Source organism: Sesamum indicum, linkage group LG6, assembly GCF_000512975.1.
Source record: "Sesamum indicum cultivar Zhongzhi No. 13 linkage group LG6, S_indicum_v1.0, whole genome shotgun sequence".
Classification (NCBI taxonomy): domain Eukaryota; kingdom Viridiplantae; phylum Streptophyta; class Magnoliopsida; order Lamiales; family Pedaliaceae; genus Sesamum; species Sesamum indicum.
In genome coordinates, this window is record NC_026150.1 from 4,291,523 (window position 1) to 4,311,053 (window position 19,531).

Below are 19,531 nucleotides of genomic sequence, written 5' to 3' on the forward strand. Positions count from 1 at the left end.
CAAAAAGTGGTAATAAGTACTTTGATTGCGAGTGTTGATGGTTGTTTTGATAGCATGCATTTATTCACTTGCCCACTTCATGCCTGCTTAATTAAAATGGAACAAGAATTGACACTCACCATTTATTTTTTCAGTCCCATCGGAATTTTTTTTTAATCAAATCAAATCAATTATATAATAAGTGTAATATATTTATTATGTAATCGAGTACTTCTCTTGAGATGTACACTAATCAATATAAGACGAGTGTGTTACACTTATCATACTTATATTATTCGTTCATGTCTGAGAAAAACCCGATTTGAATTAAAAAATATAATTCAATTGTAAATGATTTTTGTCCGAATTGTCTATAAATTAACAACAATACTATTATAAAGACAACTTATAATTTTATGAAATTTTTTGTTATTGGATTATCACTGTATATATGTATGTCTTGACTAGTACATATATTTTTTAATATTGTTGTTGTTGATAAAATAAAAAAAAAATTGTTACTTAGTACCTAAATTAATGATAATACTAGACTTATTATTATTATAAGTCTCTATATTATCTTTTATTTATATTGTATTATTTTCATGTAGTCTGGATATAGACTAGAAAGAAAATTATTATTGCCTATAGTTTTATTCACTATAGACTCGTGATAAATAACTATTATTCAACATGATTAAATCAAAATTGATTCAAAAACTTTATTTATCCACTATATGGAATAGCAAAAATGTTTGTCATGACTCTAATTAGTTATGACAAATATTTTTAGCTACACTGGCAAAAACCACGACCAATAACTCATGTTGTGTGGCCGTGGTCAACATGTAATTATTTGTTACGTCTATGTACTTTTAACCATGACTAATAATATTATATTTATTCAGGTGATATTATCTTAATTTTACATTAAATAGATGTTTCAATATTTTGTTTTCCATATCACATAATATATATATATAGAAGGTTTGAATTAGATGCCAATGTACACCGTATCATGTGCCAATTTCCAACTTAGAGTTTGTTTTGGTCATATCTTTTTAGGTCTTGTAAATAAATGCATGGGGTCACATGACGACATTCAATGTACGTCAAGTTCAATTAATTAATTAATTAATTAGTATATTTTCACTTAATCACCATAATTAAAAATGAACAAACACGACTACACAATTTTTATTTTTCGTTATTTTAACAAGTAAGATCAAAATATTAGCCGTAAATATATATAGATATATATATATAAGTAATACCTATGAGCAATGCTTTTGTCATAACCCGATAAGCATGAGAAATAATTTTTTAATGTTAAACCAAGATTAATAAGATGATTATACTACAAAATTGAAGTTGCATAAGTTGTGGGCGGTCTATTATCTAACAAGTCGCGCAGTAATTAGGTTTAGGAAAACATCACCTTAAAATGACAGTTAGATCGTTTCAGAGCCGGCATTACTGACCACCCACCCCACCCCCTCAGCAGCATATACATACATATACACACATACATCAAGACTTGCTCAAAGTCAATCCACTTCCTCCATTACACTAATATATATACATATACATTAATATAGTATATATCTACGTACAAACTAATCCTCAAATCCAACATTTCTTGTCTAAATCTCAGAGTTTAATTGAAACTAAGGAATCTTGGTTAATGGGCAATGCAATAATCAGTCTTTGCTTCCGCCCCGAATGTTCTGCCTCCGCCGCCGTGAAGATCATATTATATGGCGGTGCCACCAGGATCCTCACCGGGAAGCACCTCGCGGGAGAGATCATGTTCCAGTTCCCTGACCACATGGTTTGCCACGCGGACTCCTTCTTCATCGGGCACCCCGTCCCTTCACTCGCCATCGACGACGAGCTCGTCCATGGTAAAACCTACTTCCTTCTTCCCCTCGACTGCTTCACGAGCACCGTCCTCTCCGCTTCGTCCCTAGCGTCGCTGGGGTCCGGCGGCCCGAACAACAACAAACGGGGCGGCCCGGTTAGCTTCAAGGAGTGCCCGTTTGAGTACTTGCGGGGCTCCGACGGAAGGGTTGTCATCAGGATTGTGCCGGAGTTCATCACGAGGTTGATCAGCAGACATGATGACCATGATGACGATGATGATAACAAGGAGAATATAATTAGCGACGGATGTGGAAACGGTGGCAACAGGTTCTTGTGCAGCACGCCGGAGCTGCAGAAGCATTACAATCAGCTGGTGGGGTGTAGAGATCAGAATTGGTCGCCAAAGCTTGAGACGATTTCAGAGTACAAAATCAGGTTTTCGCCCTGCAGGTTTATAGGCTTGGAGTGGAAGCAGAAGGAGGCTGAAGGTTAATTAATTAATTAAAATTTCTCTAATTTTATTACCAGATTTCAGAAATAGATTAGTTCCGATTTTTAGGGTTCATCAGACAAAGATAGATTTAAATTAAGTAACACTTTTTTTTTTTAATTATTTTCTTTGACTTATAATTGTTTATAAGATTAAGAGGTTACCAACTGCATCAAAAGTAGTGTGAATTATTGCATATTTGTGAGATCCTGTCACAGACATCTCTTAATTTTCTTTTGTTCATGGCAATTTTAATGATTCAATCTTTAACAATAATTAAAAAAATAAATCAACACGAAACGAATTGAGTCGTCCCATGATCCGTCGTCCACTTCTTACCATTGATTCTGATCGACGTTAAATTTGACCATTGAAAATTTTCATCAACAGACGTTTCGTAAGAGGATATGGAACGTTGTCGTTCTTTCGCTAGTTTCTTGACTTATCAAGATATATACATAATTTGCTGCATCCTGAATTAGGCAATTTTGGTTCTAAACCAATTGATTTTCATTTAGGACGAAAACTGTAAAAAAATTGAACAATTTTAGTAAAATTATCACTCTTATTTAGAGAGGACGAAGACTGTAAATTCCGCTTCACTCATATCTTGAATTATGTGATTAAAACATGGGGATGGGTGTAGGGTAGCCTTTTGAATTCAACTGCCGTAGTATATATATAGGAGATTATTAGAACTAGGGTTATCAAAAACATTTATGAAATTAATTGATTTTCAATCTACTGCAGCATCCATTAGTTGATTGTCCATCTAGCAATCTAGGATTTTTATTTTTATTTTTTTTGTATATTAAATAGAATAGAAAATGTAATATGATCATTTGTAATAAAAAATTTAATCTGACGGTAAAATGTTTAACAGGGACTCACTCATCTAGAGCTCCCATTAAGCAGTAGAAACCCTAATTTTGCTCGTCTATATATATATGAATCAATAAAATTAATATATAATTAGGTGGCTCAAGTGATATAATATTGCATTAGTAGAACTTTTACTCGTTGATCGTGAAAATTTGACCTCGTAATTATAATTTTTTGATATGTTAATTAGTTCTGTAATTTATTAATCTAGTAATTTAATTATGTATGTTTTTACTTTTCGCGATTACAAGATAAAATTGGCCAAAACTTTATAGTCGGAAATCGGGAAAAGTAAAAATATACGGGATTAAATTATTACCCTAATAAGTTATCGCACCAAATACCAAATAGCAAAAATTACAGGACTAGAATTATATATAATTAAACCAGTTATTGTAGGGTGGTGGTAATTTTGATCATATCCAATTGAGGACTGTAATTGCAATGAAGAAAATGCACGTTTAGTCCAAATATCACTTAAAAAACTTAATTGGATGGATATTATCACGTGCCCTGCACACGATCTAGTCCATTACTTTGGGCGTTTTATTTTATTTTGGTTACTTTTGCCGACATGGAATGAGGAACCTAAGGCCGAAAAATAATTTTGGTCGTATAACTATATGAATGGCATGTCTAGTCTTGATGTCACTAGGGAAAAAAAATTAGCAAAAGTATCCGAAAAGTTCGGAAAAATTAAAAATCCACAAATTAATAATACATTAGCAAAAGTATTCGAAAAATTAAAAATTCCCAAATTAATAATACATTAGCAAAAGTATCCAAAAAATTAAAAATCCCCAAATTAAAGCGAGTCGCGTACCAAGCATGTGCCTATTTCCAGCAAAATTTGGATTAAATGGCTAATTTTCTAATAATTATAGTTTTCAATTGCAAATTCAAAATTGAAGAGGACCATAAGTCTCGCCCTCCTATGGTTATAGGACAGAAATTACGGGCTTATTATTTTTAACAAAAAATATGTATTTTTAATTTTGTATAGGTTTTCATGTGAAATTAGAATGTGTATCGATTAATTAATAAAATCGTATTTTGTATTAAATTATGGGATCAGATTAATATATTTTTAATAAGAATACGTATAAATAAATATACTTTTACTTAATTATTATTTTAGAATTTTGAATGAGAGTTAAAAAGATGTTAATTTTTTAAATTTATATATCCTTAATAATAATAAAAAATACATTTGCTATAATAATGATGTCAAGGCTGCTATTTCTTTTCAACTGACAATTAAGTCATAGCACGTAAATGGGCTTTCATCTTTTAAACTGGGCCGCGAAGTCTAATATGCCTTAATAAACAGCCCAATAGTTACCTAAAACCTAAAGGCTCAATTGACCTAATTATATACTCAGAAAAATTATTATTGAAAAACTATTTTGGATTTTAAATTTTAGTGCTGAAAAAATTTTTAAAAAAAAAGAATTAAACAATTTTATAATTGATTAATACTTTTAATTTTCGTTTCTCACTATAATTTAAGTTCATCAGAAATTTCAGAAAAAATAATATTGAAAATTGGGAATGTTTGTGAGAGAAGTGAAAGTATGAAAAAATTAAATTTGGATTGTTGGAGTGTAAATGCTCAAATAAATATTTTAAAATATTTAAAATTTCACTTTTATCAATAAGCTACAAAAATTGATGTAAATGATTTAGGGATTATTAATTTTTAATTTTTGTTTATTTTCAATAAAAGATTTAGGGATGTTTACACTTCCTTTCCATGAGTTTTGGTGTTATTAGACGCAAATCTTTTGTAGTTCGAAAATTTTAAATTTGACAAACTATGTTTTTGGTTCTTTTTAGTTCGTTAGCACTTTTGGTCCCGTAATTTACTTCGTGTACACATTTATTCTTCTTTTTTTTACGAATTTAGTTATGAACATCTCACATTTAGTACTTCTTTGACAAATTTAATCACGTATTGACAATTTTGATCCACTTCACACAGTAATAATATCATTTTTATCCTGTAATTATGAGTGATTAGAACCCAAAATTATCAATACGGAACTAAATTTATTCAAGAAAGACCAAACATGAGATATTTAGGACTAAATTAGTTAAAAATAAAAAAAAACTATATAAATAGAATAAATTACAGAATCAAAAGTATTAATAATTCAAAGTTACATAACCAAAAATATAATTTTAACATTAAATTTTATATCTATAAGGTTCGCTTCTATCTAATAAAAATTACATGCCATGCCCATACCAATGCCCATGCCCAATTCCTTGGATCCAACCTACTTAAATATTGAATGTGAAAAGATTGGTTAATGAAAATTCACTGATTTCTGACTCCACCCTAAAGCCCAATATTGGAAACCCTTGTCACTTTACTTCCACGCGCTTTTTAGTGCGTTACCCCACTCTTCTTTGCCAAATTTCAGATCCACCTCCAAATTATGTCATGTCACTAGCTCTATAAAATTTATTTTAGTCTTCGATATTTAAATTTAAATTTAATATATTATTTTTTTTAAATTCACTGTAATTTTTTTTTGTTTAAATATTTTTACTATTTTTTATTTAATTTTTTTCTCTAATTTATTTATTCGAGTGCTCCTCTATTTTATTAATTCAAATTCATTAAATTCATAATAATTATATTTATATGTCACTGATCAAGGTATTATTTAATTATACATACTCTTAATTTCTCATAAAATTAGAATATGCATTACGAAAAATATAAAAATAAAATGTAAAATTAAGGTTGTCTTAGATCTAAGTTCTTAACCAAAATAAATGGTCTAAAAAAATATATATATATACTAATATAAAAAGAAAATCCTTCACACTCATAAACGGAGTTAATGACACCACTGAATCAATTTTTTGTGAAGTCAAAATTATTTTTCATGATAAAATAACTAACGTATTCAACTTTTCAAATTTTCCATTAACTGATAAATTATTATTTCTTTCTTTTTATTAATATAATGCATTGGTTTATATATTTTACTATGATCCATAATATATTTTAAAATATAAAAATTATTTATTATATGCACATAGGAACAATATAGCACAAAGACTAATATATTAAAAAAAAAAAAACTAAACGTGTAGGACAACCTAAACGCTTGTCCAATACCAATTCTTTATATATATTTCCGAATATATAAATAATGTATTCGATACATTTTTAATGCAAGTTTACATTATATCCGTATTCAATACGTGTTCGATATTATATTAGATAATTTTTTAATTTATTGGGGTTTAGAAAAATCGATACCCTACGCATAATTATCAACAGTCCCAACTCTTGCAACAAGGGAATAAATACATACATACATACATACATACATATGACTAATAAGACAATTTACCTTAAATGGGTAAGTTGACTTTAAGACAACGTTTGTATCATCAATATTTGTGTCTGTTTCGGAAACTTTCTTTTATATATATCAACAATGGATTCAGCCACGAATTAAGCAGCAAGTTGCAGACGTAATCAGAAAGGAAAAAAGGTGAAATCCCAACCATCTCAACACGGTCGTAGATATGTGTAGCTTGTTTCCACTATCATACCTTCCTCTCCTACCTTTTTTTCTTTTATTCTTAATTATTTTTATTTTTCTAAATTTTATCACATAAAGTTACGGAATAATTACACCCCTCCTCTCTTGAGGTTTGGTGCCATCATATATGAATCTAATGTGATTTGAAAAATTATATCTACTTCTGAAATCTGCTATTGCCTAACAAATAAGTCTATTTGTTAGTCAAATTCACTGAATTTGCTTATATTAACAGAAAAATTGAACGAGAATTAATATTTTACGCTGGATTGATTTATTACTTATTTATTGTATGTCAAATAATTTTTTTCAAACTAAATTATATTTATAACGATGAAAATATATCTCATCACATGTATTAATGCTTGAAAATATATAAGGGTAATTTAGTTATAAAAATTTTTATTTGACCTATAATACTAAGTCAGTATTAAGTCAATCGTAAATATAATTTTTTTTATGTATTTGTTAATATCAGCAAATTCAGTGAATTTTGATCAATAGAGTGACTTATTTGTTAGATGGAAACAAAACATCAAGAGTATTAGATATAATTTTCCATAGCATATGAAGCTCACGTATAATTACACCATATTTCGAAAAATATATATATAACTATCCTTAATTTTATTTATTTTAAAATGAAATAAAATTTTAAAAATATTAAAAATAATGTTTTAAATTATAAAAAGTATACATCTAATTAAGTGGTGGGGGAGAGCGCGTGGAGAGGAAGGAAGGGGGCAGACGGAGACAAAAAGGTACGGCGGAGGAAATCGCGGGATATATGCAGGCGGTGGTGACCTTCTCCCTCTCCTTTTCTCCTCACACACACACACACCCACACCTAGAGAGAAGGGGCAACGGTGGGCTCGAGACGCGCCTCGTCATTCGTGTCCCAATCTCTCTCTCTCTCTCTCTTACTTTCTCTCTCTAGGCCTCATTCACTAGATCTCCGCTGTAACCCACACTTTCCCTTTTCACCCCCATCTACACGCATACGCTCACACACTTCCTCGTCGATGCGTCGCCCCACGCTCCTTCTTTCTCACTTTTAGGGCTTCTTCTCCATACTTTTACTAATACGTGGGTATTGATTTATTTAGTAATTATAGATTAATTATAAATATTTAATATCAATAATAAACATATATTAATAATTAAAATTAGTAATATAATTATAATTAAATCATTAAAAAAATTAAAAAATTAAATTATTTTTCAATTCGAATATTGTAGCCTCATCGATATTTTATTAAACTAGGGTTTTAGTCAACTCAAAAAAAGTTTATATATTTAGAGAGAAGATGTAATGTGCTTAATGAAATATAAATAAATGTGTTATTAATAATGGGATGTTTGACTAAGTTTCTTCAAATGTTTTATTCAAAAAAAATTGTACCTCTTATATAGCTAGACCATTTTGTACAATTAAGATTAATTGTGTTTGGCTAATAAAATATTTTAAAAATGTAAAGATATTGAATTTTATGTTAAAAATAAATTCTTAAAGTGTTGCTATAAATAAAATATCAAAGTAGTTTATATAATAAGCTCTGGATATTATAATAATTACTAAAAAAATCGAATAGGTCATCAAATTATTAGAATCTAAAATTATAAAAATAGATATTTTATTGTATGGGAAAAAAACGTCCAAATTTTTTGTCTATTGAATATATAAAATGGGTCTAGTTTACTTTTTTTTAAAGAGCTTAAAGATCATAAATATTTTATTTTGAACTGATAAATTCTCCAAAAAAATAACTATCAAATAATTTTATTGATATTATAAGCTTTCAATCATTTCATAAGATGTTTTTGAAGACCCTCTAAGTATAAAATCAATATTATTAGGTCAAATGAATGGATGGTTCATTTTATGTCAAATAGTTGTAGGTTCAATTTCTTTTATAAACGTAAAACTACGATGATGGAATATATATATAAGTACCATTTAAGTAATCAACTATGGATTTTATTTTTTTTAATTTTTTGGTGGGTGAGGGCAGAGAATGTCTTGAATTGTGGTGGTAGTTCGTATGAAAACGAATTAAACTTTTTGTTATAATAAAAATTAAATGATTTTCTTGAAATATTTAGGAATTAGGATTAAAAAATGCTCACAATGTTAACTATAAGGATTTGTTTTTAAATATTATATATATATATGTATATTCCCTTACATTTTTTATTTAGACTATGATCTATTTGGGAAAGGAAAGTGATCCGCACGAGGGGGAGATGGCGAGTGTGGGGAGTGAGAGAGGACAGAGATAGGGTGCATGTGGGTGCATGTAGGAGATCAGATTTGGGGAATTGGGAGACAAACAAACTGTAGACACAGAAACGTCTCTTCCACCGCCGCTTTCTTTCTTTCTTTCTTTCTTTCTTTCTTTCTTTCTTTCTCTCTCAGAAACTTTAATTCCATGCACATACTCCCACTGCACCATTGTACTCCGTGCATTCTGAAAAGTACATTCCCTTGCCTTCGCACCCTTTATTCTATTTTAATACAATTATTATTTAATTGGCTTGTATCTTATATGTCCTACCTCTTATAAAATATTTATTTAAAAAATAAACCTTAAAATATTTGTATAAATAAAATGTTAATATTTGATATAATAAGCCCCTTATATAACTCTAACTATAAAAAAATCATTAAAATTTAAAATTATATAAATAAATATTTTGCTTTGCAGGGAAGCAACAATTATAGAAAAGTAATGTTTAATGAAAATAGTTTAAAATAATCTCATAAAATATGATGGGTTAAATTTATTTTTTTTACATAAGAGCTTATACGATTTTATAAATTTTGTAAAAAAAATTATAATTTTAAAAAGCTGATAAATTTGGGCCTATATTTGGATCGATAGATTCGAACTTGTACATATCAAATCCTCGATAATATTTTCTTTAGATAATTACAAATTCAGAAGATTTTAAAATCTTTCAACTATGAATTTGAATTACGTTTTGCTGAACATTATAAGTTTTTAAAATTTTATAATATAAAATCATTGAATTTTTTTGTTCCCAAATATTTATTTCAAATTCAAATTTCATAGATGCAGACATACACTCTAAATTTAATTGAGATAAAAGAAAAATGCAATAATGATAAGGGTTCCACCAAATGCGGAGAGCTCAGGTGGACCGGCTAATGGCCGTTTGGGGGGAAGCGACACTTGTCCTTACTTGCAACCCCTCTCCCCACTATAATTACCTTCTAAATAAATTTATGATTAATTAAAATTTACAAAATTTATTAATATTAATAAAATAAAAATTTATACCTTTTGATCTTATAGGACGTGGATTGCTGCACTTTTAATCATATATGATCAATTAGAGATAAATATAAATTTTTATTTATATTTTCGTTAAAAATCAATATATTCACTGAATTTTAACTAATTGATGTATCTATTTATTGGACGAAAATAAATATCAAGGGTACTGAATATTTTTTTCAAACCATATGGGACTTGCGTATAATTACATCAACCTCAAATAAAGTATGTGTAATTATACAAAAAAATCATTTAACGTTACACATATAAAGGTTACTCCATCTAAAGGCTAAAACTGATAGAAAAAAATTATTTAATATTAACTAATTATTGTCGCACGCAGTTCCGTGAATATAAAGAAAGAATTTTCATGTGAGTGATTTTTTTTTTAAAAAAGAAACTTATGAAAATAATAAATTATAATTATAAATTGTATTAAATATGGATAACTAAGGTGACAGAGAAATATAAAGTAGTGGATGGTTAAGAAAAAAAAATATAATTGTAAGATTATTAAAAAAATATTGAAATTACTAATTTGGTCAATTGTTTTTTAAGGGGATGAAATAAAATAAAGGGTAAATTTGGATAATCATAAATTGGTACAACAGAAAGTTTTCTTTTCTAATAGTTTAGATACTTTATCGTGCCCCATTTCATTGTATGCGAATTTATAAATGGGTGACAACGAGATTCGAACCCAAAACTTCTAATTTTGGTCTAGGCTCTGATGATAATATTAAACGATCATTTCATTTAAAAGTTTCAACAATTAGAGAAAAAAATTATTTAATATTAATATTTGAACCGATAATTATGAAATTAATTAACAATAAATGATTGGAGAGATGGGCAAATGTGATGAATGCTGCGTATTCATTATCAAGAGATGTTTCCCAGTGCCAGCCCAAGTTTTGCTCAATTACTCATGTGATAATGCAATGACGTTGTTGTGTCAATTAATTCTAAAGTTATTTTTATCAGATAAATTATTATAATTAATTACAAATAATTAACAGTGCTAATTAATTGCATTCAGCCATAATCACAACCACCTTAATTGTTTAGGTGTTCCTTTCTTTAATTTGTTCCCATTTAGTTACAAATTCCGTCAAAAATTTCCGATCGTTTTCAGGATTCTAAATTTAAAAAAACGATCATATAAATTCCGATGACGTGTTTTTGAAGGCTCATTTTACAATAATGGATTTGGCCGAAAAGCTGCTCAATTCTCTTTTATTGCGTGTTTATTTTACTAGGCGATGGACTGAGTTTATCGAACTAATACGATGATGTCATTAACCATCGTTTGTCAATACAATTTTTTTTTTTAATTTTATGTTAGCATAGATAGATTGGTAGAATATAGGTCCTAATATGTTGTTTGGGAGTAGGAGTAGATTATTATATAAGCATAAGGGTAGGCAATTAAGGTTGTCTCCACATAGTGATGATGAGGGAGATCATGTTAAGACAATGGGCATTATGGCTGTAATCACCACTTGTTTCCCCATCATTTCTCTCTCTCTCTCTCTTCCTTTTTCACCATTGCCTTTTCATTTATTTCAATAATGATAAATTATAATAATTGTTTTTATTTTTAAATAATTTAATATTTTAAAAAATCGCGTGCGAATCACATAGTCATTAGCTTTTTAAAACGAAAGGAAACGGTTACATAATTTACAGACGATTTTCTCTGTTGATTTTGTACTAAAATTTGGTAAGATGACTGAAAGCGATAATTTTTCAAAGTTATGGGACTGTTTTCGGAAATTTCATAAATAATGAGACTGAAATTATATTAAATTTAAATTATGGGAGAAAAATGTAATTTTTTTCCCTATGGGATAACACTTAAAAAGGTAATGGTAGAAGATTTAAAGGCAATAAATTGTGAATTAATTGGCTCGATTTCAATTGCATTATCTACACTTCAACCCCTCTTTATGCAGCTTCCCTCATTATTTCATATAATTAAATGAATGCATTTATTATTATTTCCACGTGGCAATATCAATGGCAAATGGAAAAATAATATAATATGAAAAATAGCACCTAAGAAAGTGCATATTACAAATAAACCCCATTACAGTTGGGCTATTATATATTTTTATTTATTGCAAAACCAACCCACTAAGTTTGATAAATTACTAAGAAAAAACCAAAAACTATATATATAAATATATATAGTAAGACATTTATATTAATGTAAAAAAGAAAGTCACTTGTGAGAATAATCGATTAAATGTGACACCAAAACATCGAATTTATAATTCAAATTATATTTTTAAATGATTGTATCAATATAATGACTTATATATTTATTTTGAATGGTTTGTGGCGTTTTTAAATAAATATTATACTGTCGCGCTTATCCTCTATATATTTTAACTCGTATTCATTATTTACTTTGCTTTTGACTATGCATTGATTTTTTTTTTAATAAAAGTTTACGTCACATTTTCAAATTATATGCACGCAAGTTCTACGTGCCACACAGTTAGTTAATTAATACAAGGAGAAACACTAATGTGAAGTGGTTGTTGGCTGGGTGGATGCATCATGACATGTAGTTATGCTTCATGTTCATGTTTAAATAAGATATGGATATAGGTTGATGTAATGATCTAACATGTACTTAAATAATGTGTACACAATATGATATAATTTGTTAATTATTAGGATTAAAAATAAAATATTATGATGAATATTAATTTAATTATAGTTGCATGATAGCTATTATTAGTATTTTTACAAATTATGTTAAAATATTTGTCATAATTAATAAATCCATGACAATATATTTTGATTACAGTGAAAATTGTGAAAAATGTTCATTAGCTAATCGCCAAAATTTAAGATATTCTATCGATTTTGTTTGACTATAACAGTTGTAAGAATTACCATATTATGAATATTGTTTTGAACATAGAAGTATCGTGAGACCAATGTAATATAAGTAGACTGATATTTATACATTTAATTAAGAAATATACAAAAATAAATTATTGGTATACCTCTTGATCTATAATTTATGTATACAAATATACCATTTACATAATTATAGAAATTACTCCTGACAATAAAAAAAAAAATATATAATATGTGCAATGATGCTGATATTTTGAGAGGTGTATATGTAATTCTATAGAAAATCTGGGTAATTTATGTAAAAATGATGTTGATATTTTTGGGTAGGTGTTTATGTAATTATAATTCAAAAGGTAAGAGTAATTTGTGTAAATACGCAATACGTTAGGAGGTGTAAATATAATTATTCTTGTTTCACGTGTAATAAAATTTATGGTATTATTATTTATTTATTTTATTTTTTTATGTTTGTGCATTGCATTATACAAATAAGTTTGTGCAAGTGTTGTTTGGAGAAAAATTAATGATGATTATTACATGACATCTCCATTTGGTTTAAGGCTGGTGGGGAGGTGATGGTCATAAATAATTTTTATTTTACAAGTTTAGACTTTTAAATCAGGTAAAATTACTGCCCAAAACAAAAATTATTCCTAAAACAAATAGGTTTCAAAAAATAACAATAAATCAATATTATCAACCAGGATCGAGTAAATTAATATAAAAGTTTAAATTTCAACTATATTTAATCATCATTTACCATAATCTGAACTATTACGAAAGTGTTTACTATTATTCTAGTCATGCTTTAACTTCGATTGCTGAAATAACGGTTAATAGTTATCGCTTAATTGTAGCTAATGATATTTTATCATGATTTTTTATTTTTGACGGTGGTAATTCATCTTAACAAAAAAAATCTTAATTTTCTTGTAATAAGGGGTGAAAAATATTTTTATTTTTTTAATTATTTTTTAGGATAATTATACTCCCTACCTCTATGTTTGGTGTAATTATGCACAGACTTTCTGTGGTTTGAAAAATTATATCTAACCCCCATGATGTTTTCTTTCATCTAACAATTAGTCCACTAAGATTTGAAAAAATTTATTTTACATGCAATAAGTCGGTAATAAGGAAATTAGGAATTATTCTAATTTTTTTTCTAGAATCTTAAACAAACGTCCAATAGGGTAGGTAGAGAGGGGTGGAAAATAAATTCTTGAAATATTTAAAAAAATAATGAAAAAATAATATATATGGAAATAGATGAGGCGTCCAATGGCAGCAAAAAGTTGCTTTATCCTTAAATACTTATTGTTTTTAGTTACAATAATTAATTCTGTTTTATTTTTTGTTTTAAAATTGTTATTATTTTTCAATTGGGAAAAGGGAAAAAAAAAGGAGTTTCGCATGTGACTTTAGGGCTTCGAAAATGTTAGAAAACCTACAAAAACAAAGGCCCCTCTCTCTCTCTCTCTCACATACACACACACTTTTGCTTTCTTTCTCTCTCCAATAATCACGAAACCATAATCTGTGTGAGAGGAGAGGTAGAGGGGAACCCACCTCGTTTCTTCACTTTCTGAGCACACAGATGCGAAGAAATAGCAAAGGCGAAGAATTGAAGAAGTGTTCTTGATGATGGAGAGAGAAGAAGTAGAACAAGGGATATCTTTTTACCTGCAATAACACTCCCACGAACCAAGAACCACTCATATATCATCATGGAGATCGTACTGTGCTTTGTGTGTGTTTTCTTTTTCTGTTTGTAGGGGTCTCCCTTCAGGCTTCAACTCTCTCTCTCTCTCTCTCTACGGTTGTGGTGTGAAAGAGTAGTAGTGGCATGGGAAGTTCACAAGTCCCTCTCTCAGACAAACTTTTTTCATCAAAAAAGCCAAAGAGACACAGTAGCAGTAAGTAGCAGTAACATATGGAGTGGAAGCTCAGCAGATAGATAGAAGAAGACGACCCCATCACCAGCAGTAATTGCTACTTACAGCATCCCTGCCCCCCTCTTTTATTCTCTCTCTATACATCCATCTCTATCTTTATTTCTCTCTCTCTCTCTCTTTGTCTCTAAATCTTCTTCTGTTCTGAAGAATTTCAGACACCCGGCCCACTTTCTTTTTTTCTTTTCTTTTTGTTGTTTTTCATCCAGACAGTAATTAACGACTCCCTCGTAGATTCTTCAAGATTTGGGGAAAAAAAGGTCCGTTCTTGCACTTGATAGAGACTTACATGAGTTTTGTACCTATCTGTATATATCGATCTTTGTTTGTGTTGTGAAGACGTATAAATTAAGGAAGAAGATAGATATATATATATATCAAGAATTCAGACAGAATCAGCAGTTGTGGCTACTACTCGGAGGCTGCCTTCTGATTCTGGCGCCTTTGCTGATTGGGTGGCGTCCTCGTCATCCTCAGCTGGAGACCTCTCGTTGGGTTTCAATGCCGGCCCGACTGCCGCCGCCGCTGCCAACTCCAGCGCAGCGGCCGCTGGGGGGATGTGGGCCTCCCCCGCCGGCACCACTCAACTGTGGCCTTCCCCCGGAATTCTTCTTTGTAGCTCCGGCGTCATCTTTCCAGCACCATCATTCGGAGGCTGCCGCTGGAGCGGCCACCACGATCAACTTCGATCCTCATTCACTCAATGCCTCCAACGCCATCGGCGTTGGGGTTGGCGTGATACCTCTCCTCACTGCCACCCCTTGTCTCGCGCAGTCAGGTATTGGTGGCTCCGGTGGTGGTAGTGGTGCTGCAGCAGATGATGACGTTCTGAACAACTCCCGCCACCGTGGCGGCGGCGGCATGCAGCTGTGGCAACACCAGCAGGGACAGAATTCTCCGGCTAATTACTTGAAGAAACCCATGGTTGTTGATCACACAAATCTTCTCCAAAGTGGGAACGGCGGAGGCAGTACTTCCGGTGGTATTGGAGGTTCTTCATCCATGGGAGCAACCACTTGTCAAGATTGCGGAAACCAAGCCAAGAAAGACTGTTCCCACAGGAGATGCAGAACCTGCTGTAGAAGTAGAGGCTATGATTGTACCACGCACGTCAAAAGCACTTGGGTCCCCGCCGCACGCCGCCGCGAGCGGCAGCTCATGGCCACCAATACAGCCACGGCGGGTTCTTCACAGTCTACTTCCGGCGCCAAGAAACCCAGACTCAGCGGCGCATCTCAAACTACTTCTCATACTTCTACCTCCAACACCACCCCGCCAAGAAGCTTCGACACCAGCTCTAGCCATCAAAGTACAATCTTTTCCAAATCTCAAACCCCTCCAGTGTATTAAATTCCGGGTTATGTGACCTAATTTTCCTTAGAAATATAACGTGGGTTTTGCTTGATATGTTTACAGATGCAAGTTTCAAAGAATCACTGCCAGGCCAAGTCCGCGCGCCGGCAGTCTTCAAGTGTGTAAGAGTAACCGCGCTCGACGACGGCGAGGACGAGTATGCATATCAGGCAGTAGTCAGAATAGGCGGCCATGTTTTCAAAGGTTTCCTATACGATCAAGGGTTTGAAGGTAATAGAGGCGACGGTTTTCCAAACATATCCGAATTGCACTTGGGTGGCAGCGGCAGCGGCGGCGGTGGTGGTGGAGGAACTGGTGGCGGAAGAAACGGAGCCGCCTCCTCGTCACCTCCAGTTCTTGATCCATCTGATATGTACGCCTCCTCGGGCGGCGGGTTGCTTGCAGGATCAACTTATGGTAACCCAATAAACTGATTTTCTTGGTAAGGTTGATCAAGAGTGATGAAGTAATATTGAAATGACATTTGCCCTCTTTCAAATTACTATCTTTGATCACTGTTGGTAATTATTCTTGTTCTAGATTTGGTTTTCAGCTCTTGCCTCTAGGCACCACCCTTAATGCCTTAGTCATTCCAAGAAGAGTATCATCATCTGTCAAGAAAAAGATAACTCTCTCTTTTCTTACAGTAATTATATTTGGACATATTGTCTATATATATGTATGCTGTATCACACATTTGCAAGAGTACAATGTGTGCATAATAAGTTCACTTCTCAGAATTTTACGACTTCAAATGTATGAAGTTACTATAATGTGCTACTAGCTTGTCGTCCTTCTTATGACGAATTTTTATCGTTATTACACCAATCTTGTTAATTATATATGTACTACTTAAGCTGTCTGTACATGTGCCACGCATCTTCTCCCTGTGTTTTTAAGGTTTTTCATCTTGTCAGCTCATGAACGACTATCTCATCTAAACGCTTAAGCCGTTAAAGAAGAGAATCAATTTAACTTTAACATCCCCAACAATGCATTATCTCATGTGAATTCATGACATTGTTAGTCTTCATGTAATAGAGAGAGCATTCCCATCACAAGTGTTGTTGGCTTGTCATGGTCATTAATTGTACACTAATTACACGATACGTGTAATAATTTCTTGCTAAGTGAGTAACTCGAGTCCGGCCAAAGAGTCAGAATTTTCTTGTAATGGTCATATAGAAGTGGAAGCTTGAGCAAGGTATGAGTTAATATGTTACTACTTTAGACTTTCGTTTGTTGCGATGTCGCCATCGTACGTATATTGTTGGGGAATTAAGAGCAGTGATTGGATTTTCACTTTCGGCACTCTTTAGTGCTATTTGATGATTGCGTTTTAATTACATTCACTTATTGAGCTTCCGACTTATAATGCGCGTGTTTTAGTTTTTTTTCCGCTTTCCCTTTTGTTTAAACATAATTGTTTGCATGAAATTGTGCTTTTTTCACTGCATTATGTCTTATAAATGCTCAAATTTTGAATATTATACTATGAAATGTTATTGACTTTGAGCACTTTTGATGGCTTTTAATGAAAGTCTAGCTACATTTTTCTCATGGCATTATTCTACAATTCTTTATTCCTTGTGGATTAGGTCTATGTCCAATTTGAATTCCGATGTGGGCTTTTCAAGGAAAGTTTTATAGTCCGAACCGAGTTGAGTTGCACTCAGCTATTTTATCATGTAATTGGTGTACAGTTTCAACAGACTAACTGCATTAATAATGCTGCAGTATTTCTTGTTATATGGTCTTGCGAGTGTGCCTATATTTGATTTCTGAATAATGAGGCCTTGCTCGAGCTGTAAATGGTGCGTTTGAGGGTGTTTATTTTTTAATTTGGAGTTATCGATATATTTAGATACGAATGTACTGAATAATGTATGGAATAGCATGTTTTCATAAGAAAACAATGGTGGAATATTTCTTGCAATATGGGAGGTGGACAGGACAAATGGGGTAGTGTGGAGAGTTTGACATGTAGTGTAAGGACAGAAGATTGTGTGCGGGAATTACGCAGCAGTGCTGACTCCTGTGGCCGTGGATTCAATTATATATATAATTTGCTGCAATTAATTGACCTTTTTCCGCCGCTGCCATTGCGTTTCTCATCATCATGTGCATTGTGCTGTCTGCTTTTTTAATGTCTGCAAACAGAAAAATAATTGAATTTTACGGGAATTTTAGCTCGAATTCCGTCCGATCTGAAAAAATTACATGAGAAGTGCAGTGCAATATATTTGTGGTATGATTGATGTATAATTTAAAAAAAAAATGATCAATTACATAACAAGTGTATCTTGGTCGTTGTATGATTGGTTTAAATTCTGTCATCTGATTTGAACACACTCGCATGCTCACTGGAAGCCACTTTCCTCTTGTCTACGTTTTCTTCTGTTTTCTATGATTTTGTTGTACGAAACCTTATCTTTCGGCTATAACATACAAAACATGTTCTTGTCTTTGTGCATCAAAATTCACATTTTTATTTAAGCACATTGGCTTTTTTTTTTAAAAAAAAAATATTTCTATATCTTATTTGTCTTTTGTTTTAAGGTTATTTATACTTAGATTTTTTCTAAAAATATTAAATTATATTTTTTTCTAAAAATATTTTAAAATTACACCTACACTACTTCTAATATTTTAAAATTACACTTACACTCCCTCTGAAAATTCTCGATTTATACCTTACTTTCCTGTGAAGTTTGGATGGAAAATGATGATGTAAACAAAAAAAATATATATATCTTGTCTTTTATTTAATATTTTTATGTATTTTATGAAGGTAAATAATATATATAAATATTGTGTGAGGTTAATATTATTATATTTTCTTCTTTTATAATATAAAATTATTACATGAAAATATTAAATGAGTGCTAAATTAGCTAATGTTAGTATTTTCGGTTTAAATACTAACAAAAAGTCAAGTTAAACTTTGAATTTTAAAGGGGGTGTAAGTTTAATTTTAAACATTTTTTGAAAAAAAGTGTAGTTCCGGTAGAGAGGGTCTTAGTGTAATTAACATTTTATTTTATATACTATAAAAATGATTTAATAGCTAAAATTATATTTTAAATAATTTACTGCTAAATATGGTGTTCAATATTGAGTCTTGGTTTGAGTATATATATATATATATATATTGTGAATATTAGTTGTAGGATTTCACTTTAATTTGCATTTTAATCTTTATACTTAATAAAAATAGAATTAATGGTGTGTGGGTATTTTTTTCAATATTGATATTTTTAAAGCAATCAATAT

General features: G+C 30.9%; 2 protein-coding genes across 2 annotated transcripts; both read left to right on the top strand.

Annotated features, from left to right (window-relative positions):
• Positions 1,664 to 2,335, top strand: LOC105163700. Its single transcript, XM_011082142.2, has one exon. It carries the CDS (start codon positions 1,664 to 1,666, stop codon positions 2,333 to 2,335), a length of 672 nt encoding a protein of 223 aa, XP_011080444.1.
• Positions 14,408 to 17,013, top strand: LOC105163701 (protein LATERAL ROOT PRIMORDIUM 1-like). The gene is made up of 2 exons (XM_020694898.1): positions 14,408 to 16,214; positions 16,322 to 17,013. Exons 1-2 carry the CDS (start codon positions 15,407 to 15,409, stop codon positions 16,690 to 16,692), a joined length of 1,179 nt encoding a protein of 392 aa, XP_020550557.1. The 5' UTR covers positions 14,408 to 15,406; the 3' UTR covers positions 16,693 to 17,013.

What these genes read in the sequence shown, in the direction of transcription:
- LOC105163700 (XM_011082142.2), top strand. Translation starts at nt 1,664, where the DNA reads ATGGGCAATGCAATAATCAGTCTTTGCTTCCGCCCCGAATGTTCTGCC.
- LOC105163701 (XM_020694898.1), top strand. Translation starts at nt 15,407, where the DNA reads ATGCCGGCCCGACTGCCGCCGCCGCTGCCAACTCCAGCGCAGCGGCCG. An exon ending in CACCAGCTCTAGCCATCAAA is followed by an intron (nt 16,215 to 16,321) that starts GTACAATCTTTT and finishes ATATGTTTACAG; the next exon opens with ATGCAAGTTTCAAAGAATCA.